We start from the raw sequence: 25,235 nt of genomic DNA, 5'->3' as shown, positions 1-25,235 counted from the left end.
CGAATCGAGTATAGCCAAGAACATGTTAGATGAAAAATCTATGTCGGCGGTTCGTATGGGGCTTTCCTGTAATGGACACCAAACGCCTTTGTTTATCCAATGCTGTATATAAACCCTGGGATTGTAGATACTATGTATTGGCCATTGAGAGGCTTTGAAGCCACCGGTCGGCCATTATGCCCATTCCCAGTATGAGCCGTAGACATTCATAAATGCATTGCTATAGCTTCCAAAATATTGTTTTAAGACGGTGAGGGAGTGCCAAGCTGGAGGCACGGTGGATTCAACACATCGCCCCCAAAAACTCATCTAGTGTCCCCGAACACCTGTGTGTAAACAGAAGACGGATGCCACAACAGTGATGTCGCTGAAAAATACTATTGGCTGCAACTGTGTTAAAACAGTATACAACAAGTGTATATTTTGCATTTGTGAAATTATTTGTGTGTAAGATGAAAATAGTGTCCTTTATGTTTCTAGAACCGTACGGTAATTGGCACTTGAGAATCGATTCACTGTAGACGGAGTATTTGACTGCCAGCCAATTCGCTTTATGAAAGGTCCTTGGACTATAAGGAGTAAAGTCAGTCTCCTTTAGTCCATTATTGGGCTAGTGTACAATCTGTTGTTACCAAATTGGGTCAACTTTGAGCATCTCGAACTCATGAATGTTTTGGCATTCCGGTCCAAAAAGTAACTTTCTGACCACTATTACCATGGCCGGGCAAACATGCATGAAAAAGATTTCGTTCAAATCAAAACGGGTGAAGTCAGAAAGTGAAGTCATAGAACGTCAACCCTGTAGCTAACTGCCTGACATTCCATGCGCATTCTAGGAATTGGTGATCAATTAATTCATCATCTAGCTACCGCATATCAGCCAACATAGGCATATTGTTTCAGAATTAAATCAAAGACGAGACAACATTTTTCTGCACTTTGGTTTGGCCACAGAGCCACCGAAATAACAGCTCTGTTGCAAACTTGAAGGCCTTGTTTTCCTCTCCAGACTAGCATCATACATTAAGGATGACAACAAATACATGCTTTGCCGGAATTATATTTACCAACACCAGGCGATGTCAGAACAGTTCATTTACCGGAAAAATTCCGTTAAAGATAGCCAAACAGTAAGTTAACGTCTAACTAGTGATTGTACTACTGTTAGCTGCTGGTGCTGCCGTCGTACAGATTGGTTTTACGTCAGTGTTGTTATGCACAATGTCAGCAGGAACAGGAGCTATGGGGGGTGATAAGGGACATATATAAGCCTAAGCAACGGTACAACCTGACATGACATGATACCAACGCCTTACAGGCTGACTACACCGCTAGCATCACGTGCGTTGCAAAATAAATTTAGAAATCTATATTATAAAAATATTGCTCCCACACTGCTCGCCAACGAATGTCTGTGTTGCCAAGCGCTAAAATAGAAGTCAGTTCTATTTGTGAAGCAGATCACGTTGCAAGTCCTGCCTCTCCTGTCTCCTCATTGGTTTATAGAAGCAGGCACCCGTGCCATCTGCTCATTGGTTATACCCACGTGGGTGACTAAAAGACGAACGAGGTTGGAGGTATTAATGCACCTAATTTATGAATGTTGCCAATTGCAATATAAAGTCCAGAGAAGAAAAAGCCCAGAAGGAGGAGAGATGACTAGAAATGATTCGGTTGACCGTTTTATGTTTGGATTAATTGTCGTAGTAAAGGACCTTGTCCATTTCAGGTAAAATAACAACTCAATGTTTATATCCCAGGACAAATTAGTTAGCAACAGCAGGCCAGCTCAATGGGACAAATTAGCTAGCAAGTGCAAGCTATCCCTGCTATACCTGTCCCCAAATTAATGTAATTGGTTCAGTTTGTTTTGATATTTTAACCTGCGTGTCGTAATCACGTTTGGTGTGGGGGACAAAATAAATGCATGCACGATGGCACATGCCAGCAACCAGTTTGGGTTCCGTGTTACACGGCTGGTCCCAGCCCAACAGCGCGATCAAAACCACCTTCCTTAGCGTTGGTCTCATTGTTGAAAGAGCCTAGTCTTTGCTTTCTTGACTACTTATTATTGCATTTCCCTCCAAAACTATGAATTTTGGAGGGAAATTATATTATAGGCTCTCACAATAAATTGTTATGTATGCTACTTGGCAAATAAATGAATGAAATATGTAAAGAAATTATGCAATCAAACTGTTTTATTATGTAATCCCATTTTTTTTTTACTGGACATGTGTGCAACAAAAATTCAACATTCACATTTTGCTACTTTCTGTGAAGTCTACGCATACAATTTGATGCATACATCCGATTAAGCACTGCAACTGCCTCTGCAACGCAATGCTGTAAGGCAAACATAGCATCCCAAATGAATGTTCTTCTTGTGTACCAAAACGCAAAAACACAGTCGGTGTGTTCAAAGCGCTACTGACGCCTGTGTAACGGATGTGAAACGGCTAGCTAGTTAGCGGTGGTGCGCGCTAAATAGCGTTTCAATCGGTGACGTCACTTGCTCTGAGACCTTGAAGTAGTGGTTCCCCTTGCTCTGCCAGGGCCGCGGCTTTTGTGGAGCGATGGGTAACGATGCTTCGTGGGTGACTGTTGTTGATGTGTGCAGAGGGTCCCTGGTTCGCGCCCGGGTATGGGCGAGGGGACGGTCTAAAGTTATACTGTTACACCTGCATCGCGTGTTAATGAAAATCATGATGTGCATAGTTTATAGTTATATTAATTAAATCTCAACCATAAATGTTAGAAATGTACAATTTTTCCTGTGCCACATCAGTTTACAGAAATACTCATCATAAGCTTTGATAAAAGATACAAGTGTTATGCACAGAATTATAGATATACTTCTCCCTAAATGCAACCGCTGTGTCAGATTTCAAAAAAACTTTACAGCAAAAGCAAACCATGCAATAATCTGAGTACAGTGCTCAGACACAATACAGATACCCGCCATGTTGTGGAGTCAGTAACAGTCAGAAATAGCGTTATAAATATTCACTTACCTTTGATAATCTTCATCAGAATGCACTCCCAGGAATCCCAGTTCCACAATAAATGTTTGTTTTGTTCAATAAAGTCCATAATTTATGTCCAAATACCTCCTTTTGTTGGGGGCGTTTAGTTCACAAATCCAAACTCATGATGCGCGGGCAAGTCCAGGTCAAAGTTCAGACGAAAAGTCCCCAAAATTATATAACAGTTCGTAGAAACATGTCAAACGATGTATAGCATCAATCTTTAGGATGTTTTTAACATAAATCTTCAATAATTTTCCAACCGGACAATTCCTGTCTTTAGAAATGCAATGGAACGCAGGTCGCTCTCACGGCCACACGCTTGATCAGCACATGGCCTTCAGCCAGACCCCTTAGTCAAACAGCTCTCATTCTCTCCCCCTTCACAGTAGCCTAAAACAAGGTTCTAAAGACTCTTGACATCTAGTGGAAGCCTTAGGAAGTTCAATATGACCCCATAGACACTGTATATTCGATAGGCAATAAGTTGAAAAACTACAAACCTCAGATTTCCCACTTCCTGGTTGGATTTTTCTCAGGTTTTCGCCTGCCATATGAGTTATGTTATACTCACAGACATCATTCAAACAGTTTTAGCAACTTCAGAGTGTTTTCTATCCAATACTACTGATAACGCTTTTCATCCGCTTTTATACGCTTTTCATCCGAACGTGAAAATGCTGCCCCCTATCCCTAACATTTGCCCTTATATTTCAAGATTGTAAAATATAATAACATTATCTTGTGGACAGAGCTAGCCAATAACATCCCTTAATGCTCAGACAGATTCAATGGCTGTAGCATGGCGTATTCGACTGAATGATTAGCTAATAAATACTTGAGATATTATGAATAATAAGCATATGCTTTAACCTGATAATAGACTACTAATGATAATATAACAACTTGGTTTTTCTTTGGATTTTCTCCTACCATATCTATTGTGTTATATTCTCTTACATTATTTTAACATTTCTAACAAACTTCAACGTGTTTTATTTCCAATGGTACCAATTATATGTATATCCTGGCTTCAGGCAGTTTACTTTGGGCACGTCATTCAGGCAGGCAGTGGAGAAAAAAGGGGGCCTAGCCCTAAGAAGTTATTAAAAAGTTGGCTTAACTGCGTTGGTAAAAAGAAAGACACGGACAAACATTTTGATTTCCTTAGGCGGGCACGTTTTTTCTCAGGACTTCCTATGTGTGCACCCGCTTGCACGTTCAAAAAAAATAGCACGCTCGTGAGTTAAAAATTTGGGGAGGCTTACAATGTATCCTACCATTTCTACCGATCTGAGTGTGAACAGTTTCCTTTCAATAATAATGTTTACGTTTCTCAAAATCATTGTCACGTGGTTAATCATACAAATCTGAAGTAAAATTACGATCTAAAAGTAAAAATTCAACAATGGCGAGAGCACAAGCCAAATGAACAGACACATTGATACACATGGCTTGGGGGTAAAAAATGTTGAGAAGCCTTTTTGTCTTAGACTTGGCACTCCGGTACCGCTTGACATGTGGTAGTAGAGAGAACAGTCTATGACTGGGGTGGCTGGGGTCTTTGACCATTTTTAGGGCCTTCCTCTGACACCGCCTGGTGTAGAGGTCCTGGATGGCAGGCAGCTTAGCCCCAGTGATGTACTGGGCTGTACGCACTACCCCCTATACTGCGTCTAATGTCCATTGCTCATGTTTCTCATGGCTCAAGCAAGTCTCTTCTTCTTATTGGTGTCCTTTAGTAGTGGTTTCTTTGCAGAAATTCGACCATGAAGTCCTGATTCAGTCTCCTCTGAACAGTTGATGTTGAGATGTGTCTGTTACTTGAACTCCGGGAAGCATTTATTTGGGATGTAATTTATCCTCTGCAGCAGAGGTAACTCTAATGAACTTATCCTCTGCAGCAGAGGTAACTCTAATGAACTTATCCTCTGCAGCAGAGGTAACTCTAATGAACTTATCCTCTGCAGCAGAGGTAACTCTGGGTCTGAGGCTGGTAACTCTAATGAACTGATCCTCTGCAGCAGAGGTAACTCTGGGTCTGAGGCTGGTAACTCTAATGAACTGATCCTCTGCAGCAGAGGTAACTCTGGGTCTGAGGCTGGTAACTCTAATGAACTGATCCTCTGCAGCAGAGGTAACTCTGGGTCTGAGGCTGGTAACTCTAATGAACTGATCCTCTGCAGCAGAGGTAACTCTGGGTCTGAGGCTGGTAACTCTAATGAACTTATCCTCTGCAGCAGAGGTAACTCTAATGAACTTATCCTCTGCAGCAGAGGTAACTCTAATGAACTTATCCTCTGCAGCAGAGGTAACTCTAATGAACGTATCCTCTGCAGCAGAGGTAACTCTAATGAACTTATCCTCTGCAGCAGAGGTAACTCTAATGAACTTATCCTCTGCAGCAGAGGTAACTCTAATGAACTTATCCTCTGCAGCAGAGGTAACTCTAATGAACTTATCCTCTGCAGCAGAGGTAACTCTAATGAACTTATCCTCTGCAGCAGAGGTAACTCGGGGTCTTCCTTTCCTGTGGCGGTCCTCATGAGAGCCAGTTTCGTCATAGCGCTTGATGGTTTTTGTGACTGCACTTGAAGAAAATTACAAAGTTCTTGTACTTTTCCTGATTGACTGACCTTCATGTCTTAAAGTAATGATGGACTGTTGTTTCTCTTTGCTTATTTGAGCTGTTCTTGCCATAACATGGACTTTGTCTTTTACCAAATAGGGCTATCTATTGTATACCACCCCTACCTTGTCACAACACAACTGATTGGCTCAAATGCATTAAGGGAAGAAATTCCACAAATTAACAAGGCACACCTGTTAATTGAAATGCATTCCAGGTGACTACCTCATGAAGCTGGTTGAGAGAATGCCAAGAGTGTGCAAAGCTGTCATCAAGGCAAAGGGTGGCTACTTTGAAGAATCTCGAATATATAAAATATATTTAGATTTGTTTAACACTGTTTTGGTTACTACATGATTCCACATGTGTTATTCCATAGTTTTGATGTCTTCACTATTATTCTACAATGTAGAAAAAACATTTAAATAACGAAAAACCTTGGAATGATTAGGTGTTTTTCCAAACTTTCAACTGGTACTCTATATAAACATTCACACACCGTTTTGAGAGAATCAACTGCTGATACTGATAGGATAACACAGTATTTCTGAAATGAAGAGATGTTTATATTTTTAGCTGACATATTTTGACCTATTAGAGAAGCCAACTGTCAATCTGCACTCGTCTGTCCCAGCTGTGGAACCACCCAAACATCGCAAGAGGCCCAACAACGAGAAGGCCACTGATAACTACCACTTCGAGAAGTTCAAGAAGAGGAATCACAGATACTGGGGACAGATTGGCCCTAGGACTGGAGATCGAAAAATCTCTACGAAACATGCTTTTTAGTCTAGGACTAGGCTTAATCTGTGTCCTGGAAGCCAGCCCTAAATGTTCTTCAGAAAACAAAAATCTGCCTGTTTTCCCCGTGAACACCTTTGTCTTTATAGCCCCTTCTCCTTTTTCTTTCCAGCATTGTTATATTGTCTGGGACTTGATCAATGTTATGTATTGTTATATTGTCTGGGACTTGATCAATGTTATGTATTGTTATATTGTCTGGGACTTGATCAATGTTATGTATTGTCTATTTTTGTATTTTACCATTGCAGATAGTATGTGAAATGTCATAAATCTGAATTATGTGATGGTGTCATTCCATCCTTGGTTTCTACAATACATTTCCCATGCTATTTTAGAATTTTTGTGTCAAAGTTAAAAGTATTTTTGTTGTAGCAGTATACATTTTCAGATTTTTCCAGAAATATCTGGGATATTTTTAAAGATAAGAGGCCGAAGCTTGAGTTTATAATTATGTTTTATTGACTTGTCTAATCCTTCATGGAATTAACAGACGCTTACTAACTGAAATTGCAAAATTTCAAAAATAATGCTGCAAAAGAAATCCAATAACATGTCCATGACATGCTGTCCTATAGTCATACATTTAAACATGTTTTATCAGAACGAAAGAAAATGGCATCTAGTAATACTGTACATCTCTGCCACTGAGTTAACTGAAATGTGTTTCACCTAACGAAATATCAACAACAATGTACAAAATGGGCATATTAACACCAGAAAGAGCAAAATACAAAACCTTTATAATCTTAGATATCCAGGGACACATTTTAAGGTGTTTAGGCCAGCTAATTAAGTCTTCAAACTATTTGTATTATTACTTCTAATCTTGTCCCAACTATTCATGAATGAACAACACTAAAATTGCAAATACGTTCCTACAGATCTTACAGCATTTATGAACTGTTACAGTTGATTACCATGATTGACTTCATAAAATATGTGTGATGTTTGTGCAGTTTGGAGTGTTGTTAGAACCATAGGTATACACAGTGATGGAGGGAGAGGTCCATTCTCTTGTTCCAATAGAAGGGTTGATTTGTTTAGCAACCAAACCGACCTGTGCGCAACTATAGGGCAAAACAGACAGGGTTGTAAACTACATTTAGTCTCCAAATGTTTATTGAAAACACAAATACATTTGCCCAATGAGCACTTCTCTCTCAAATACATCGTTACAGCTGTTGGTTACATACAGTTGAAGTCGGAATTTACATACACCTTAGCCAAATACATTTAAACCCAGTTTTTCAAAATTCCTGACATTTAATCCTAGCCAAAATTCCCTGTTTTAGGTCAGTTAGGATCACCACTTTATTTTAAGAATGTGAAATGTCAGAATAATAGTAGAGAGAATAATTATTTCAGCTTTGCATTCTTTCATCACATTCCCAGTGGGTCAGAAGTTTACATACACTCAATTAGCATTTGGCAGCATTGCCTTTAAATTGTTACCTTGGGTCAAATGTTTCAGGTCGCCTTCCACAAGCTTCCCACAATAAATTGGGTGAATTTTGGCTCATTCCTCCTGGCAGAGCTGGTGTAACTGAGTCAGGTTTGTAGGCCTCCTTGCTCACACACACTTTTTTAGTTCTGCCCACAAATGTTCTAGAGGATTGGGGTCATGGCTTTGTGATGACCACTCCAATACCTGAACTGTGTTGTCCTTATTAAGCCATAACTTTGGAAGTTATACTTGGGGTCATTGTCCATTTGGAAGACCCATTTGCAACCAAGCTGTAACTTCCTGACTAATGTCTTAAGATGTTGCTTCAATATATCCACATCATTTTCCTCCCTCATGATGCCATGTATTTTGTGAAGTGCACCAGTCCCTCCTGCAGCAATGCACCCCCATGTTTGATGCTGCCACCCCCGTGCTTCACGGTTGGGCTGGTGTCCTTAGGCTTGCAAGCTACCCCTTTTTCCTCTAAACATAACGATGCCCATTATGGCCAAACAGTTCTATTTTTGTTTCATCAGACCAGAGGACATATCTCCAAAAATGACAATATTTATCCCCATGTGCAGTTGCAAACCGTAGTCTGGATTTGTTATGGCGGTTTTGGAGCAGTGGCTTCTTCCTTGCTGAGCGGCCTTTCAGGTTATGTTGATATAGGACTAATTTTACTGTGGATATAGATACTTTTGTACCGGTTTCCTTCAGCATCTTCACAAGTTCCTTTGCTGTTGTTCTGGGATTGATTTGCACTTTTCGCACCAAAGTATGTTCATCTCAAGGAGACAGAACGCGTCTCCTTCCTGAGCGGTATGACGGCTGTGTGGTCCCATGGTGTTTATACATGCGTACTATTGTTTGTACAGGTGAACATGATACCTACAGGCGTTTGGAAATTGCTCCCAAGGATACTCTAGGAGACAGAACGCGTCTCCTTCCTGAGCGGTATGACGGCTGTGTGGTCCCACTTGCATATTATTGTTTGTACAGATGAACGTGGTTCCTTCAGGCGTTTGGAAATTGCTCCCAAGGATGAACCAGACTTGTGGAGGTCTACAATTGTTTTTCTGAGGTCTTGGCTGATTTCTTTTGATTTTCCCATGATGTCAAGCAAAGAGGCACTGAGTTTGAAGGTAGGCCTTGAAATACATCCACAGGTACACCTCCAATTGACTCAAATTATGTCAATTAGCCTATCAGAAGCTTCTAAAGCCATGACATTATTTTCTGGAATTTTCCAAGCTGTTTAAAGGCACAGTCAACTTAGTGTATGTTAACTTCTGACACACTGGAATTGTGATACAGTGAATTATAAGTGAAATTAATCTGTCTGTAAACAGTTGTTGGAAAAATGACTTGTGTCATGCACAAAGTAGCTGTCCTAACCGACTTGCCAAAACTATAGTTTGTTCACAAAATATTTGTGGAGTTGTAGAAAAATGAGTTTTCAAATGACTCCAACCTAAATGTATGTAAACTTCCGACTTGAACTGTAGCTAGTGAAAAAGATGAAACAAGCCACCTACAATTCCCCACTTGGAAGCTTCTTGTCATTGTTGTTAGCTATCTGACCGTTTAGAATCATAAAAATGCATGCCTTCCGGCCACATCGATGTGTGTGCATAATGTTTTTGACGTTGTCACCCAACCCGTCTTTGTGCCCATCCATATGGTCTGCTCCAGTGCTTTAGGGCTCATCTATCGCGCCAGTGGTCCTGTGACCGTTTAAGTTGTGTTTGGGGGTAGTTTCCTGTGAGGTGGGTCCGTCTGTGTCCTCCACGCCCTCCTGGGCTGACCTAGATGTGTCACCCCCGTCCGGGGACGCCCAACTGTCCCGGCGCCGGTAGGCCTCGCACAGAGGCAGGTCAGTACTGTCCCACTGACTGAAGCTTTACCAGAACAAAAACCATAGGGGGGGCATAGAATCAGCAAAGCACAGAGAGGAAGGGGCAGACTCACATCTGGTACAGACACACACACACACACGCACAAAAGAGACAGACAGGTATGTTACACACAAGAAGTCAGTAAACAGCAGTATAAAGGACAAGCTTAAGCTCTAAGGATCACAGAGAAATGTTATCTGGTGCTGTGATGATATCCCTATATAAGTGTGTCTTCATTCCTGTCCGTCTTCGCTATTAACAGCCTCAATGCGATCTCAAAGATGGTCAACTGAACACGTTCATAGCTTGTTTTTTCCATTTCCAAATGCAACACAATCAATGGAACATGACCTGGAGCAAAGGGTCAATGACTAGCTTTGGGTCATCTTGAACTGAGTGCTTAAAACACCTAAATCACCTAATTTTGTAACCATAATCCCAGAAGTGTATTAGGTCCTGATGCAGGGGTAAGAACAGGAAATGCAAAGGCAGAGAAAAAGAGTGGCCCCAACACCTTGCATGCCTAAAAGCAGCATCCAGAGAGACAGCTAGATATCTCACAGTTAAACAAATTAGACAACGAACTACATTGTTTTGTCTCTAGTTTATTTTTCAAAGTTTAAAAGGGTTTAAGGGTGGGTGACTGATATAGACTTAATGCCATAGTTGATGTTCGTGCAACAATGTATGCTTTGTGAACACAGTTTGCACGGTTACTGGCTTGGTAACTCGTCGGCTAGCTAGGGATGGAATCGGTAGAGATACTGGACTCTGTTCAAACAAGTTTATGGAACCCTCATAGAGATTGGATTTGAGACATGTCTAGCACTTTCCAGTCAAAAAAACATTCTATAGAAAATTAATAACATAGAAAGCTTCAAATGGCTGGTGTGATTATACAATGGTTAATCGACCTATACATCCATAATTTATATTTGGGGTTATAAAGACATGTTAATGGAGGAACAACTACAATATAAATAATCTTCCAGTGATTTTGTGATTGTATCATAGTTTTTGTTCTTCATAAGAGTCCAAGAAATATGCTACAAAGCATTTAACATGTATTTTTCTGACATTTCCCTTTCCTCCTCTCTATGCATGTTCTCTTATTCATCACTTCCATTTACAAAGAACTGAGGAAGAATATAGCAACCAGATACTGTAGAAACTCCACACTTATGATTGAGTGTAACATTTACCATGTAGAGACCTACAATCTATCATACAAGAGGATAAAAACTGTCATGTCAAACAAGGCACTTCATTTCATTTTAAACTAAATGAGATTCTCACGTTAAATGTACTGCAATTGATTTTTGACCATAGATAGATCAATCATCTATTGAACCCGGGCATTTAGATATTCTAATGAAGTTGACTCAACACACAAAGACAATAACGAACTAATGGATATGACTGAGGTGGTGGGGTAAGATCAACCCTTCATAAGGCACGGCGGTGAGGGGTATAGGTGCTATAATGTAGGGGCTAGGTTGGGGCTATAGGGCATGATGGAGTAGGCCAAATGATCAACGACTGTACAGTATGAGCCTACTTGTACCTGGAGGAGTAATATTCTTCCTCTAACTCGTACAGGTCGATGGCGATCTCGTCGCGGAGCGAGGTGAGCTTCTTGTCGCATTCCTCCTGCAGCGAGCGCAGCTGCTGGTTCTGCAGGCTGATGGCCTCATTGACTGACGGGAAGTCGTTGAGGATCAAGAACTGCTTCAAGTCCGACACCAGTTTCATCAGGGACTCGCCCGCACGCACCTTTAGACACAACAACAAAGCACTGGGATTATCACTGGTGCTTTTGCTTTGTAACATGCACTCATGTTCATTATGCACCAAATGGGGAAAGCACTGACTGAAACAGGGAAGGACTACCAACGTTTTTAGTTGCAAAATATTTTCAAATGTTTTCTGTTTCATGCCCCAATGAACATGAGCCAGGATTAAATTCCATGTTTATCATTTACTTTACTAGTGTCATGAATATACACTCTGGGGTTTAAAGACAAGCTTGTTTAGTTTCAAGGGACGCTGGGTGGTATGTATGTATAATATAATGAATGTACTTACTATGTTGGCTGCTCTGACATGCATCTCATAATGGTCCTGCTCAGCCTGTGTAGCCCGAGAGACCTGTGTCTCATCCTCTACCTGAAGCAAAACAACCACATTTTGGAGAGATGCCTCTTTTAGTTGAACCATCATTCTTTCAGTAACAAATCAACACTTTTTCTGTTTCTCTCTCTCACACAGACAAACACACACTATGTCTCACCACTCTGCGACTGGAAGGCCCTACAAGAGGGTGGTGCGGACGGCCCAGGGCACCACTGGGAGCGAGCTCCCAGCTATCCAGGACGTACATGCCAGGTGGTGTCTGAGAAATTGCCAAAGATTCCAGCCACCCGAGACATGTTCTCCATGCTCCAGTCTGGCAGGCGTTACCAGTGCATCAAGACTCGGACAAACAGACTCCTAAACAGCTTTAATCCCCTGGCCATAACACGGTAAAATTGCTAACCACAACTGCTCTCCCTCTCTCCCACAGACCATCAACAGGTCTATACAAACTCAAACACAACCTACGCTGCTGCTAAAATTATTATTGATTAGATGTATTACTCCATTATGCAGCTGTCCAATGATTATTGATTGCCATTACCAATAGTATTTACTGTATCTATTTATTCTGCTACTGGTCACTATTACTCATGTTTACATGTATATTCTACCATTAGTATATTACCATGAGTATTTATATATTCCTACTACCAGTCACTTTTCAGGCCTGTTCACATGTATATCCTTACTACCAGTCACTTTTCAGGCCTGTTCACATGTATATCCTACTACCAGTTACTTTTCAGGCCTGTTCACATGTATATCCTACTACCAGTCACTTTTCAGGCCTGTTCACATGTATATCCTACTACCAGTCACTTTTCAAGCCTGTTCACATGTATATCCTACTACCAGTCACTTTTCAGGCCTGTTCACATGTATATCCTACTACCAGTCACTTTTCAGGCCTGTTCACATGTATATCCTACTACCAGTCACTTTTCAGGCCTGTTCACATGTATATCCTACTACCAGTCACTTTTCAGGCCTGTTCACATGTATATCCTACTACCAGTCACTTTTTATGTATAAACCCACCTCAACCACTCCTGCACATTGAATAAGGTACTGGCACTGACCAGTACATACTTGCATTTTCATGTTCTTTAACGCTCATCATAGTTTTTATGTGGTTTTTATTTTTACTTGTATTTGCTACTCTATTTTCTAGTATCTATATTATTAATATTACTATTATTGTCACTGCATTTTTGGGAAAGAACTCTAAAAGGTAAGAATTTCACTGTACTTTTTACACAGGTTGCATGCTGCGCACGTGGCGCGCGCACGCACACACACCAAACACACAAATATCGTAATGTTACAGCTACCTTTGCAGTTTTGATGATTTCTGTGAGGTTGTCTAGAATGGACCTAATATCATCCTTCAGTCTTTTGTTGTAGTTCTGAAGAAGGCTCTCCTTGCTTTGAGGTAGCGCTCGTTGGCTTGCCATAGTATTCAGGAATGTGAACAAACCCACTAAAAGCACATAAAGAATATAAATAACATAAAATACGATCATAAAGTTATGTTGTTAACCAGAAAAATAAAACAGCATGTGCATGGCACTGGCTAACGTTAGTTTATCACAAGTGTATTAACTTCCTCCACTTGCAAAAATGTACATAGAAATGCATGAACCAAATATGTTTAGACATATCCTATGATTGTGCACCCTATATATAGTCTAGTATTGTTTATGAAATCTCACTTACCTTCAAATTCATTGTTGAAAAATACTATTTATAAAAACAGAAACATCCCGTTCAAAAACAACCCTGCCGTCGATTGTTAATGACGTCACGTCAAGGTATCGCGGAACTTAAATTACCCACAATGCATAGGTCTTCCTTTCTATCTGATCCAACATGGTGAGTGTATGGATATTTCGTTTGGTGGGGAAAAGATACATGTTTTCATCCCTTACCATCTTATTTTTTTAAATGTGTTTGTGTCATAAAAGTTACTCTTACTTGTCGTACATAAACAAAGCACCCATTTCACATTGGTATGGTAATAATGTTTTGCTGTTTTATCCGAAATCTCGCATGACTTGGAAGTTGTCCGCAGGAACACCACCCATACAGAGTGGTTTATTTTAACACCATCTGTGTCTAGGAACTTGTTGAAATGCAGTTTATGGAAACGTTAAATCATGCATTACACTTTTTACGCATCTTGGAAAATGTATAGTTGATGTGGGGCTAAAGGGCTATTGCAACGTAGCTAGCGAGTGGGCTAGCTAGTCTGGAAGGCCTAACTTCGCGTCAGTTCAGGTTACGGGTCTCACGGCCTGTTCCATGCGCCCAGATTGCGTTAACTCATTGTCCATAACAGTAGTATTGAAGGATATCAAGTAATTCGAAGTTGTCAAGTAAACCATTGTATGCCTTTGAGAGCTGGGTAGTTAAATGTGCAAACTAGGTAGCCATAGCTAACGTTACCTCCAAAGACGCTAGTGTTGATGTCTGTTCGCACAGACATTTTTATTAATGGCTTTTGCAATGATGCTTTGAATTTGTTGAACTGAATCTGTTATGTTGATTCAAAACACGAGCTTTTTAACCCTGAGCTAAAGCCACAGTCAAATTATATTCTGTTAAATGTATTTGACCGTTTAACGTTATGCTGACCAGTCTACCTGTTTTTGAAAGCCTAAAGGCAAGAAGTCTAAGGGGAAGAAGGTGGCACCTGCCCCTTCAGTGGCCAAGAAGCACGAGGCCAAGAAAGTGGTCAATCCCCTGTTTGAGAAGAGGCCAAAGAACTATGGCATTGGTGAGTAAAGTCAACCTGGGATTTCTATTAGATTTTCACTAACTGTTACACATTTTCCCATGTCAGCATGTGCAGATGATGTAAAGAATATTTGCTATCTTAACAACAATGCAGACAACCCACCAAGATCGCTGATGCACTTCTTTCATGATTATAGTGGCTTCAGGCTATTTTCTATTCATTCCAAAGTGATTAGATGCACTAAACCCCCCCCATGTTTATAGGTCAGGACATCCAGCCCAAGCGTGATCTGACACGCTTTGTGAAATGGCCCCGCTACATTCGCCTGCAGAGGCAGCGCTCCATCCTGTACAAGCGTCTGAAGGTCCCCCCTGCGATCAACCAGTTCACCCAGGCACTGGACCGCCAGACGGGTAAGTCTGTGCATGGGCTTATCAATATTGCTGAGTTGTGTATTGACATGGGGGAATTGTTTCTGAAGATGGCTGGTATATTGTGGGTTTTGCAGATGATGTGAAAGAATATTTGCTAACTGAACAGCAATGTTGACACCCACCAAGATCACTGATGCACCTTACTGTACTTGAAAGACCCTCAAGCTATTTGGCTGGATCCCTAACTTTTGACAACTTGAGTTGCAGATGTTTTCTGCAATTCCTCAGATCCAGTGGGATGTACTAATTCTGTATCTCCGCAGCCACACAGCTGTTCAAACTGGCCCACAAGTACAGGCCGGAGACCAAGCAGGAGAAGAAGCAGAGGCTGCTGGCCCGCGCTGAGCAGAAGGCTGCTGGAAAGGGAGATACCCCAACCAAGAGGCCTCCTGTTCTCCGTGCAGGTGAGGCATGAGGGATTGAAGTCCATTTTTAGATTACATACTTTGGCCTTGATGCAATGATGTTTGAATTTCTTCACCTGAAACAATCATGTAGTTTGAGCTTTTTAACTCTGAGCGTCAGCCACAATAATTGTTTTTGACTAGTTCAACAGAACTTGTGGTTGAACATGTTTTTGATATCCATGTTGAATTCTCCCATAGGTGTGAACACAGTCACCACTCTAGTGGAAAGCAAGAAGGCCCAGCTGGTGGTCATTGCCCACGATGTGGACCCTATTGAGGTAGGACTCCTTTCACTATTCTATGCTTATTTTGCTCAATATGGGTGAGCTGTTGCAGACTTGATCATTATTCATGGGCTAATGTGGTTCTTTGCAATGATGCTTGAATTTCTTCACCTGAATCCTCAATGTGGATCAAAACATACAATCTTTTAAAATCTGAGCGAAGACTAATGTAGTTGAGAAGCAAAAGCACAGTCAAGTGTTTGGTCCACAAAGAATAGATACTTGACATTTTCGTTTCCCCTTTGTAGTTAGTGGTGTTCCTGCCTGCTCTGTGTCGTAAGATGGGTGTCCCTTACTGCATTGTCAAGGGAAAGGCCAGGTTGGGACGACTGGTGCACAGAAAGACCTGCACTTCAGTTGCCTTCACACAGACAAACCCGTAAGTAACAGGTGGCATAGCCAAACATTTGTGAAAGTGGTGTTGATGCACTGGTGCCTACACCTAGGAAGTTGTGCTTCTGCTTTATAATATTGATTAAATCCATTGGCAATGATGTATGAATTTCTTCAACTGAACTTGTTGCTTTATGGGCTTTTTAACCATGAACCAAAGGATTGTGTGCATTTGTTAACTGGATCTCAAATGTTCTTTGTGACGATGCACTGATGACATGTTCCTACCTTTTCAGTGAGGACAAAGGTGCCCTTGCCAAGCTGGTGGAAGCCATCAAGACCAACTACAATGACAGATACGAGGAGGTGAGTGGCTGGTCTGCCCACCATCTTTGTTAATATTGACAAGTAGTCAAGCCAGTGTGTTTTGGTGTCCTGAAGATGGAATGGATTATCTTGTGGGTTTTGGTTTTGCAGATGACTTGACATATTTGCTCTCTTAAAAGGGATATTGACACCCACTAGGATCACTGATGCAATTTGTTGTTAACGACCCTTTGCATGTGTTAATTTCTGTATATGGCTTCAGGGCAGGGAATTGGCAGGAACCTCACGATACAATTTCACGATACTTAGGCGCCGATACAAAATGTATTGTGATTTTTATGTTCCAAATGTATTGCTCACTGTATGCTGCAGGGAGACAGAGGACCTGAAAACGAGTTCTGATCAATTGGGGAAATGGTAGTGCTGAACATGTTGGCTCACTGTTTTTTGTGGGATTGAGAACAAGCTATAGGATTAAAAATACCAGCCTTTTGGCACAGGCACAGCAGACTAGCTCTAGCTAGCGCTACCTTTTTACAAACTGATACTGGAGTCAAATATCGATCGTCAAAAATATTGCGATATCCTGTTGCTACATAACTGGAGGGGATCTGGAGGCACACAAGTCATCAGATTGCTGCAGTCTTCGCCTTTCTCTAAAATGTCTTTATTATGCCATTCCCCACCAGGCTGAATTAAATCATGACAATGTGCTTCCTTTCCTAGATCCGTCGTCACTGGGGAGGTGGTATCATGGGCCCCAAGTCCACCGCCCGCATCACAAAGCTGGAGAAGGCAAAGGCCAAGGAACTGGCCACCAAGCTCGGATAAACTGTTTGCTATCAAAATAAATGTTCCAAGAAATATGCAAGTTTTCTGGTCTTTTGTCAGATTGGATTGTGTGTATACTGAGAATTTTTAAAAAACAATTTGACAGAGTTCAGAAAAGGAAATCAGTCAATTGAAGGAATGCAAACTAGCCGTTTTGAATGCAAAATGTGAACTACGAAATTCGTGTAGATCCGATGAGAAAAGTTTGGCTGTGTGTGAACAAGTGGCTCAGCCAATCATTCATAACAGAATGCAGCATGCAACCGAAGAGAAGAAACAAGGTGTGCAGTATCAGCGCGTGCTCTGGAAAGACAGCGGGAGAGTGGCATGGCAGTTTGCCAGTTAACTTACAGCAGCGCGTCCCTTGAATGATAAGGAAGAGGTAGGTGAGTATGAAACGCCATTTGGGTCTTTGCATGTCAAAAAATATGCTTCAAATAACACTGGCGTGTCAAATAAGCTTTTTGACCAATCGACCTGTATGACTGCGCGTCACACAATTTAAAGCGTTTATTGTTTTACGTAGTTAACACATTGATTTCACTGTCACTCGTATTTCAAATGTCACAAGAATTCATCGATTACGTATGCTATGACGCTGGTAAAGTTGTCTCGCACTCTGCACTGGTCATAAAAAGCTGGCTAGCTCATGGGTGCAAACAATGTTCTTCCCCAAAAGGAGAGCAAAACGACAAACTTTTTTTCAGTAGCTATAGTTATCTAGCTGTGTCATCTTAAAATAACCCTAATTTATAAGACGGTTCTTATTTGATCAATGGTGGTGGTCGGACCCATCTATGTGAATCTAGCCACAATAAGGATCAGCCACAATAGTAGACTGCGGTTAGCCTTCAAAATAAAAGTATCATTGACTGATGCGAATGAATACAAATAGTATAATTATGACATTGAATAGATCATGCTAAATGAGTTTGAAATGTTATTTAAAACCAAAAGACAATCAAATCACACTGGATGTATTGGACTTAATTACGGGCATACTTATTTCACTGTACAACCTTACCTGTGGCTCAATGACATGGGGTGTCCGTCTACTCAGTGACACCCAGAGTACATTTGTGTCGTAGCTTTGATTGTGGGACTCTGAAAGAACTGAATTGAGCCACATTTATTGTTAACATGTGTATTGAACATTATTCCAGAGGGAAAAACAATACTGCGTGGATGTTTGAGTCTAACTCTGAGGAAGATGTTGGGAAAAAATATATTGGGTATTGAGTAGACTTGTTACCCCATTTCATTGATCCCCAAACCTTAGGTAAAGCTGTACAGGGCAATATGAATGTCACCTCCCCTCCTACAGTTGCAGGATGACGAGACAGGGACCAGAGTCGGAGCGGGCAGAACTGTAGTGGAGAGAAACTGCATCAGCCAAGGAAAACAGGCACAACAGAAAAACAGGATCTGAATAGTAACAAACGGCTATAAACGTAGACTGACTGAGCAGAGGTTACGAGGTGGCAGGGCTGAGTATTTGTAGAGGTCTTGATTATGGAACAGGTTGCAGCTGGTGGGGATTTGCTCTGACTCCAGCACACTTGTCTCGCCCACACACAGAGGGGGAGGGGGAGAGTACTGGGGGAGTGGCGGCAGGCCAAGGAGACACAGGATGAGCAGCAGAGGGCGTTGCTGGAGCAGATGTGACAGTCCTGTATTGACACTTTGCCTGTTTGATGTTTCGTTGGAGGGCATTTCTTATAAGCTTCCGGGTTTGAGTCCTGCTCCTTGAAAGTGGCAGCTCTGCCCTTTAAATCAGTGTAAATGCTGCCTGTAATCCATGGCTTCTGGTTGGGAATTGTGTATATACAATCATTATGGGGACAACTTCATCGATGCGCTTATTGATGAAGCCAGTGACTGATGTGGTAAACTCCTCAATGCCATCGAAGTATCCCAGAACATATTCCAGTCTGTGCTAGCAAAACAGCCCTGTAGTTTAGCATCTGCTTCATCTGATCACTTTTTTATAGACCGAGTCACTGGTGTTTCCTGCTTTTATATTGGCTTGTAAGCAGGAATCAGGAGGATAGATTATGGTCAGATTTGCCAAATGGAGGGCGAGGGAGAGCTTTGTACGCATCTGTGTGTGGAGTTAAGGTGGTCTTGAGTTTCTTTTCTCTCTGGTTGCACATTTAACATGCTGATAGATATTAGGTAAAACTCATTTCATTTTCTGCATTAAAGTCCCGGGGCCACTAGGAGTGCTGCCTCTGGGTGAGCGGTTTCCTGTTTGTTTATGGCGGTATGCAGCTCATTGAGTGCGGTTTTAGTGCTAGCATCGGTCTGTGGTGGTATGTAGAAAGCTATGAAAAATACAGATAAACCCTAGTTAGATAGTGGGGTCTACAACTTATCATGAGATACTCTACCTCAGGCGAGCAAAGCCTCGAGACTTCCTTAAATATTGTGCACCAGCGGTTGTTCACAAATATACACAGACCGCCACCCCATGTCTTACCAGAGGCTGCTGTTCTATCCTGCTGATACAGTGTACTGTATAACTCACCAGCTGTATGTTATTCATGTCATCGTTCAGCCACAACTCGTTGAAACATAAGATATTGCAGTTTAATGTCCTGTTGGTAGGATATATGTGCTTTCAGTTCGTCCCATTTATTTTCCAATGATTGAACGTTGGCTGACAGTTTCGTATGGAAAAGGCAGGCCACTCGTCGCCTGATCCTCACAAGGCACCCCGATCTCTTTCCTCTAAATTTCAGTTTCTTTCTCCAGCAAATGACGAGGTGAGTAATCGCTGTTCTGATGTCCAGAAGCTCTTTTCGGTCATAAGAGACAGTAGCAGCAACATTATGTACAAACAATGCGAAAAAAACCGAACAAAATAGCACGGTTGGTTAAGAGCCAATAAGATGGCAGCCATCCTCTCCAGCGCCACCAAGATACCCTCGCTGTGGGGGTATGTCTGCATGATGCTGATGAGAGCCCTCTTGCTGGTCTTCTCCATGCTTCCTGCTTGGCTGCAAATGGAACATCTCTTGAACAACTGCATTAGGCAATCATATGAGGTGGTGTTGACTGGGTTGGCCTGTGACAGGGTGATATAATACTCAGCCAAGTTGTAAATGACATTTTGTTCAAAGGAAGGATGAAGCTTTTTGCTAATGCACTTCACATCCAAAATTACACTAGTAGTTGTATCTGCTTGGCAGGGAAATTAGCTAGTTTATCAAGCTTTTTTAATACAACTTTTCACATAACAAACATTACCTGTCGTTGTTGATGGCCTAGGATCAGTGGGTTAACTGGCCTAGGATCAGTGGGTTAACTGGCCTAGGATCAGTGGGTTAACTGGCCTAGGATCAGTGGGTTAACTGGCCTAGGATCAGTGGGTTAACTGGCCTAGGATCAGTGGGTTAACTGGCCTAGGATCAGTGGGTTAACTGCCTTGTTCAGGGGCAGAACGACAGATTTTTACCTTGTCAGCTTGGGGATTCGGTCTTGCTATCTTTCGGTTACTAGTCCAACGCTCTAACCACTAGGCTACCTGCTGCCTGAGGTACATACGTACACATACAGTGCATTTGGAAAGTATTCAGACCCCTTGACCTTTCCCACATTTAGTTACAGCCTAATTCTAAAATGGATTAAATTGTTTCTTTCCCTCATCAGTCTACACACAATAGCCCATAATGACAAAGCAAAGACAGGTTTTTAGACATTTTTACATAAGTATTCAGACCCTTTACTCAATACTTTGAAGCACCTTTGGCAATGATTATAGCCTTGTGTATTCTTGGGTATGACGCTACAAGCTTGGCACACCTGTAGTTGAGAGTTTCTCCCATTCTTTGCAGATCCTCTCAAGCGCCGTCAGGTTGGATGGAGAGTGTTGCTGCACAGCTATTTTCAAGTCTCTCCAGAGATGTTTGATTGGGTTCAAGTCCAGAGACGACTCCTGCACTGTTTTGGCTGTGTGTTTAGGGTCTTTGTCCTGTTGGAAGGTGAACCTTCGCCCCAGTCTGAGGTCCTGAGCGCTGTGGAGCAGGTTTTCATCAAGGATTTCTCTGTACTTTGCTATGTTCACCTTTCCCTTGATCCTGACTAGTCTCCCAGTCCCTGCCACTGAAAAACATCCCCACAGCATGATGTTGCCACCACCATGCTTCACCTTAGGGATGGTGCCAGGTTAGCTCCAGATGTGCTGCTTGGCATTCAGGCCAAAGAGTTCAGTTTTGGTTTCATCAGACCAAAGAATCTTGTTTCTCATGGTCTGAGAGTCCTTTAGGTGCCTTTTAGCAAACTCTAAGCGGGCTGTCATTTAGCTTTTAATGAGGAGAGGCTTCCGTCTGGCCACTCGTCCATAAAGGCCTGATTGGTGGAGTGCTGCAGAGATGGTTGTCCTATCTCCACATAGGAACTCTGGATCTCTGTCAGAGTTACCATCAGGTTCTTGGTCACCTCCCTGACCAAGAACTTTCCCTTGGTCACCTCCCTGGTCACCCCCGATTGCTCAGTTTGGCCAGTTCTAGGAAGAGTTTTGGTGGTTCCAAACTTATTCCATTTAAGAATGATGGAGGCCACTGTGTTCTTTGGGACCTTCAATGCTGCAGAATTATTTTGCTACCCTTCCCCAGATTTGCGCCTTGACACAATCCTGTCTCTGAGCTCTACGGACAATTCCTTCAACCTCATGATTTAGTTTTTGCTCTGACTGTGGGACCTTATATAGACAGTGTCTTTCCAAATCATGTCCAATCAATTGAATTTACCACAGGTGGACTCCAACCAAGTTGTAGAAACATCTCAGGGATGGTCAATGGAAACAGGATGGACCAGAGTTCAATTTCGAGTCCCATAGCAAAGGATCTGAATGTTTATGTAAAGAAGGTATGTTTTTTCAAATGTTTTATATATTTTCAAATATTTCTAAAAACCTGTTTTCGCTTTGACATTATGGGGTTTTGTCAATGAGATTGATGAGAAATTGTTTATTTAATTTTTCTGTGAAAAGACAGAACTTACCCCAAAAAACAAATAAATACAAATATAAAACTAAATAATAAAGAAAAGTATATCATTTTTAAAGACGCTAATGGGCCTCTATGGCTAAGTCATGCTCCTTTGTAAAGTATTTTGAATGATTTTATTTAGACAGGAGTAATTATATTATTTTTGGCTAAACATCAATTTACTTTGGGGGAATCTTAAAACCTCAACGTCAATATACTTTAATACAAGTATAAGTAAAAACAAATGTAAATAAGTTAGAAATTGTGCTACTAATGCACATGACGGCATAAACACGTCTCGTAAAAGTAATGTTTTGTTTGGTTAGATTCTGAAAATTGTAGAAATAAAAAAAAATCCTTCAGAAGTTCCAGCTAGGCAGGCTAACGTTAGTTAGCTTAGTAATTTGCTAGTTATACAGAAGGTGTATATTAATATAGTTACTACAGGTAGACATGCAATCATAATTGACTGTAGCACATATAAAGCACCCACAAGCTACCGGCTGAAAACACAATCGTCGCGGGACGAACGAGTGATGAATTTCCGGGCAAGGGCGGTCCATTTAAAATTAATTTCTTCCTCCCTCACCCCTTGCCCTGCAAGTGTAAACTCTGCAGACATCATGACACGTCATCAGAAGTGTCCACTTAATTTGAGGGCTGAGGGGAGAGGGTGTGTCTTTTAAGTGTTTGGAATACAGCCCTTGAAGGATAGCTCTTCTTGTCCCAAAATAGCCCAGAATGCCCATTGACGACGCATAGGAAACATACACAATGGGCGTTAATGCGATTTCAATAGAGTTTCCATCTCCTCAAAAGTATCTCTGGAAATATTAGTGTCCCTGAAGCAACGTCAAGATTTCTGGTTTACAGATTTTTCCTTCCAAATAAAAGTCTGCGCTAAAACTGTATGATACATAATCATTTTTGCAGCTTTGCATCGTGCATAATGTTAAAAAAAATATAAAAATATAATAACTACATGGGCGAAAAATCTCAACTGAAGAGAATTAGTACTTTGTATAAGATAACAAATATAAGGTGGAGCACATTTTGAAATGTTTGTAGCTTAAATAAATGAATGTAAAGAACATAAGGACACAACGAGAGGGAAAATATTGAATTTACTAATAGCAAAATTGTAAAACTCCACTTTAGACCCACCAAAATCTCTCTACATATCTAATATATTATTAGTATTATATATATATATATATATTTAAATCAATATAATACAAATAAATTAAAATGGTTATGGTACACAACCACCATCTCGACCCTAACCGATATGTCTCATACTATGTTGATCAAGTGGGTCATGGATTACCCGGTTATCATGGTTACCATGTATGGTTCGGGGATAGGCGGTATATTTTGTAACCTCTTTAGGATGGTTTTGCCGTTTATGAAGAGAGGCCTTAGCATAGCCAAACCTCATTTAAAATCAGCAGCCAGAAATATAGTAAGTGAAGTGGTGGCTAATGCTATGACTAGACAGCTGTTTATCAAGGATACTGCAGGAGCATCTATGGAAGACATAGATCCCACCACCGGTGAAAGCAAAGGACTGGAGGCAAGTGCTCGCTACTGTACAGAATCTCTAGGGCCTATACACTCTGGCATTTTCTTTCAAGAACGTTTCCTCTTAAATTCGGTTGATTTAAGGCTAAAATTAACAAGGGCCAAGGAGGAGTTGTCTGATGTCTGCCTAAGATGGTGACTTTAGTTTAAAAGTGTTGGGGGCTACACTTTTTTATTAAAACGTGTCTATCTCCAGCACATCATCTGGGTCTTTGATAAACTTTGGGAACTCTGGGTCTTTGATGAGGCTTTGATGAAAGGAAATTCTCTTTACCCTCTCCAAAGAATTACCATGAAAACATTCAGCATACCCGTGGGGAGTAGAATCTGCAGTAAAAAAAAAACTGTTTTTAGGCCCGTTACCCCGCTACATTGTTATAGGCTTGGTTGATCACGCCTCTAATACAGGTAGCTTACATTAAAAATAGCTTTCTGTCAGGATGGACGTCAGCTCCCTGCTAAGGTCTTCGAAGCACAATTCAATAACATTCCTGGCTACAGGGAGGCATCTAAAAGATCTCTCTACCTATTGACAGAAATGATTTTGCAGAGGGTTACACATTGTATGGTTTCAATTCATCACCCGATGATGACACCTCAGGAAATCTGTCTGCGGTGTCCCAAGGTAACCTCAGGCTGGAAATGTGTTTCCGTTCACCTTTAGCTTGTTAATACATGCTCTGATTTAATCTTGGAAGTGAATGCTCGAAGACAAGTCTTAGTGGATTATTATTATTAATTAATATATTAAGGATCATTGAGCAAAAACATGAATACCCAAAAGCTAGAAGGTCTCATGAGCTGCTTGATTGGAAAAACATTTGTGGAGTATGGGCTTGTGATGAACTACCTTTTGAGAAATGGAAAGATCGACCTTTATTGTCAATACCCATCCTTAACACATGCCTGGTGAACATTGATTGGCTAGCTGTGACATTAGAAGGTGAAGAAGGAGGTAGAAAAATCTCAACTTTTTTTGATTCCTACGGCTTTCCCCCCGGATTTTCACATTTCCCCACATCTATTACACATATCTACTACAGCACAAGACAACCTTTCCACTACATGGGTCACCACTGTGTATTCTACCTATGCCAAAGAGCCTGTGGAGTTTCTTTTGAAGATGTTATGTCTCTTTATAATGATGATTTAAGAAGTGATGATAACACCATAGATTGTTTTGTTAGAAAATATGTGTACTTTAATACTCTATAATCAAGGTGTATGTTCACATTACATGTTTAAATGTCACAAATGTTAATTGTATAATTAAAACATTTTTTAAAAATTGAATTGAATCAAAAGTCTAACCACCCTGAGAGATCAGGAAAAGGTCCGGAGGCGTTCAGGGGTGAAGACTCACCCATAAATGA

General features: G+C 41.1%; 3 protein-coding genes and 7 non-coding genes across 17 annotated transcripts in view; 8 read left to right on the top strand and 2 right to left on the bottom strand.

The window, feature by feature from the left end:
• LOC112230765 (ubiquitin carboxyl-terminal hydrolase 20-like) overlaps window positions 1-1,218 on the bottom strand; it is a 31,767-nt gene extending 30,549 nt beyond the window's left edge. For 5 of the 6 annotated variants that reach the window (XM_042311088.1, XM_042311089.1, XM_042311092.1 and 2 more), the window contains exon 1: window positions 1,068-1,218. The gene's annotated coding sequence lies outside the window, so the exon portion shown is untranslated. The remainder of the gene's footprint in view (window positions 1-1,067) is intronic. The other variant, XM_042311090.1, reaches the window with a different exon arrangement.
• An 8,028-nt stretch (window positions 1,219-9,246) lies between these two features.
• On the bottom strand, window positions 9,247-13,765 carry LOC112230763 (mediator of RNA polymerase II transcription subunit 22). Of its 3 annotated transcripts, none has more exons than XM_024397037.2 (5): window positions 13,654-13,765; window positions 13,269-13,417; window positions 11,887-11,967; window positions 11,366-11,574; window positions 9,247-9,804 (listed from the first exon to the last, which is right to left on the bottom strand). In XM_024397037.2, the coding sequence occupies exons 2-5, from the start codon at window positions 13,389-13,391 to the stop codon at window positions 9,603-9,605; spliced, it is 615 nt and encodes a 204-aa protein (XP_024252805.1). In that variant the 5' UTR covers window positions 13,392-13,417; window positions 13,654-13,765; the 3' UTR covers window positions 9,247-9,602. The 3 variants fall into 3 exon arrangements, with proteins under 3 accessions (XP_024252805.1, XP_024252806.1, XP_024252807.1); XM_024397038.2 differs by having other exon boundaries at window positions 9,765-9,876; XM_024397039.1 differs by lacking the exon at window positions 9,247-9,804 and having other exon boundaries at window positions 10,394-11,574.
• A 164-nt stretch (window positions 13,766-13,929) lies between these two features.
• On the top strand, window positions 13,930-17,325 carry LOC112231476 (60S ribosomal protein L7a). Its single transcript, XM_024398229.2, has 8 exons — window positions 13,930-13,951; window positions 14,593-14,713; window positions 14,938-15,087; window positions 15,372-15,512; window positions 15,714-15,793; window positions 16,048-16,178; window positions 16,429-16,498; window positions 17,186-17,325. The coding sequence occupies exons 1-8, from the start codon at window positions 13,949-13,951 to the stop codon at window positions 17,288-17,290; spliced, it is 801 nt and encodes a 266-aa protein (XP_024253997.2). The 5' UTR covers window positions 13,930-13,948; the 3' UTR covers window positions 17,291-17,325.
• LOC112231530 lies at window positions 14,438-14,514 on the top strand. The gene has a single exon (XR_002950488.1). It is a non-coding gene; the product is annotated as a small nucleolar RNA SNORD36 (small nucleolar RNA).
• Window positions 14,784-14,852, top strand: LOC112231505. The gene has a single exon (XR_002950467.1). It is a non-coding gene; the product is annotated as a small nucleolar RNA SNORD24 (small nucleolar RNA).
• LOC112231506 lies at window positions 15,178-15,246 on the top strand. Its single transcript, XR_002950468.1, has one exon. It is a non-coding gene; the product is annotated as a small nucleolar RNA SNORD24 (small nucleolar RNA).
• Window positions 15,564-15,631, top strand: LOC112231499. Its single transcript, XR_006080744.1, has one exon. It is a non-coding gene; the product is annotated as a small nucleolar RNA SNORD36 (small nucleolar RNA).
• Window positions 15,885-15,961, top strand: LOC112231500. Its single transcript, XR_002950463.1, has one exon. It is a non-coding gene; the product is annotated as a small nucleolar RNA SNORD36 (small nucleolar RNA).
• Window positions 16,285-16,350, top strand: LOC112231501. Its single transcript, XR_006080745.1, has one exon. It is a non-coding gene; the product is annotated as a small nucleolar RNA SNORD36 (small nucleolar RNA).
• On the top strand, window positions 16,605-16,670 carry LOC112231508. Its single transcript, XR_002950469.1, has one exon. It is a non-coding gene; the product is annotated as a small nucleolar RNA SNORD24 (small nucleolar RNA).
• Window positions 17,326-25,235: the final 7,910 nt, after the last annotated feature.

This window comes from Oncorhynchus tshawytscha, linkage group LG33 (assembly GCF_018296145.1).
Source record: "Oncorhynchus tshawytscha isolate Ot180627B linkage group LG33, Otsh_v2.0, whole genome shotgun sequence".
Classification (NCBI taxonomy): Eukaryota; Metazoa; Chordata; class Actinopteri; order Salmoniformes; family Salmonidae; genus Oncorhynchus; species Oncorhynchus tshawytscha.
The sequence above is the reverse complement of the archived record's forward strand: the minus strand, read 5'-3'. Positions and strand labels throughout refer to the sequence as shown.

What these genes read in the sequence shown, in the direction of transcription:
- LOC112230763 (XM_024397037.2), bottom strand. Translation starts at nt 13,391, where the DNA reads ATGGCAAGCCAACGAGCGCTACCTCAAAGCAAGGAGAGCCTTCTTCAG. An exon ending in ATGTCAGAGCAGCCAACATA is followed by an intron (nt 11,575 to 11,886) that starts GTAAGTACATTC and finishes TTGTGTCTAAAG; the next exon opens with GTGCGTGCGGGCGAGTCCCT. An exon ending in GAAGAATATTACTCCTCCAG is followed by an intron (nt 9,805 to 11,365) that starts GTACAAGTAGGC and finishes GTTCTGGTAAAG; the next exon opens with CTTCAGTCAGTGGGACAGTA.
- LOC112231476 (XM_024398229.2), top strand. An exon ending in GCCAAAGAACTATGGCATTG is followed by an intron (nt 14,714 to 14,937) that starts GTGAGTAAAGTC and finishes CCATGTTTATAG; the next exon opens with GTCAGGACATCCAGCCCAAG. An exon ending in ACAATGACAGATACGAGGAG is followed by an intron (nt 16,499 to 17,185) that starts GTGAGTGGCTGG and finishes TTCCTTTCCTAG; the next exon opens with ATCCGTCGTCACTGGGGAGG.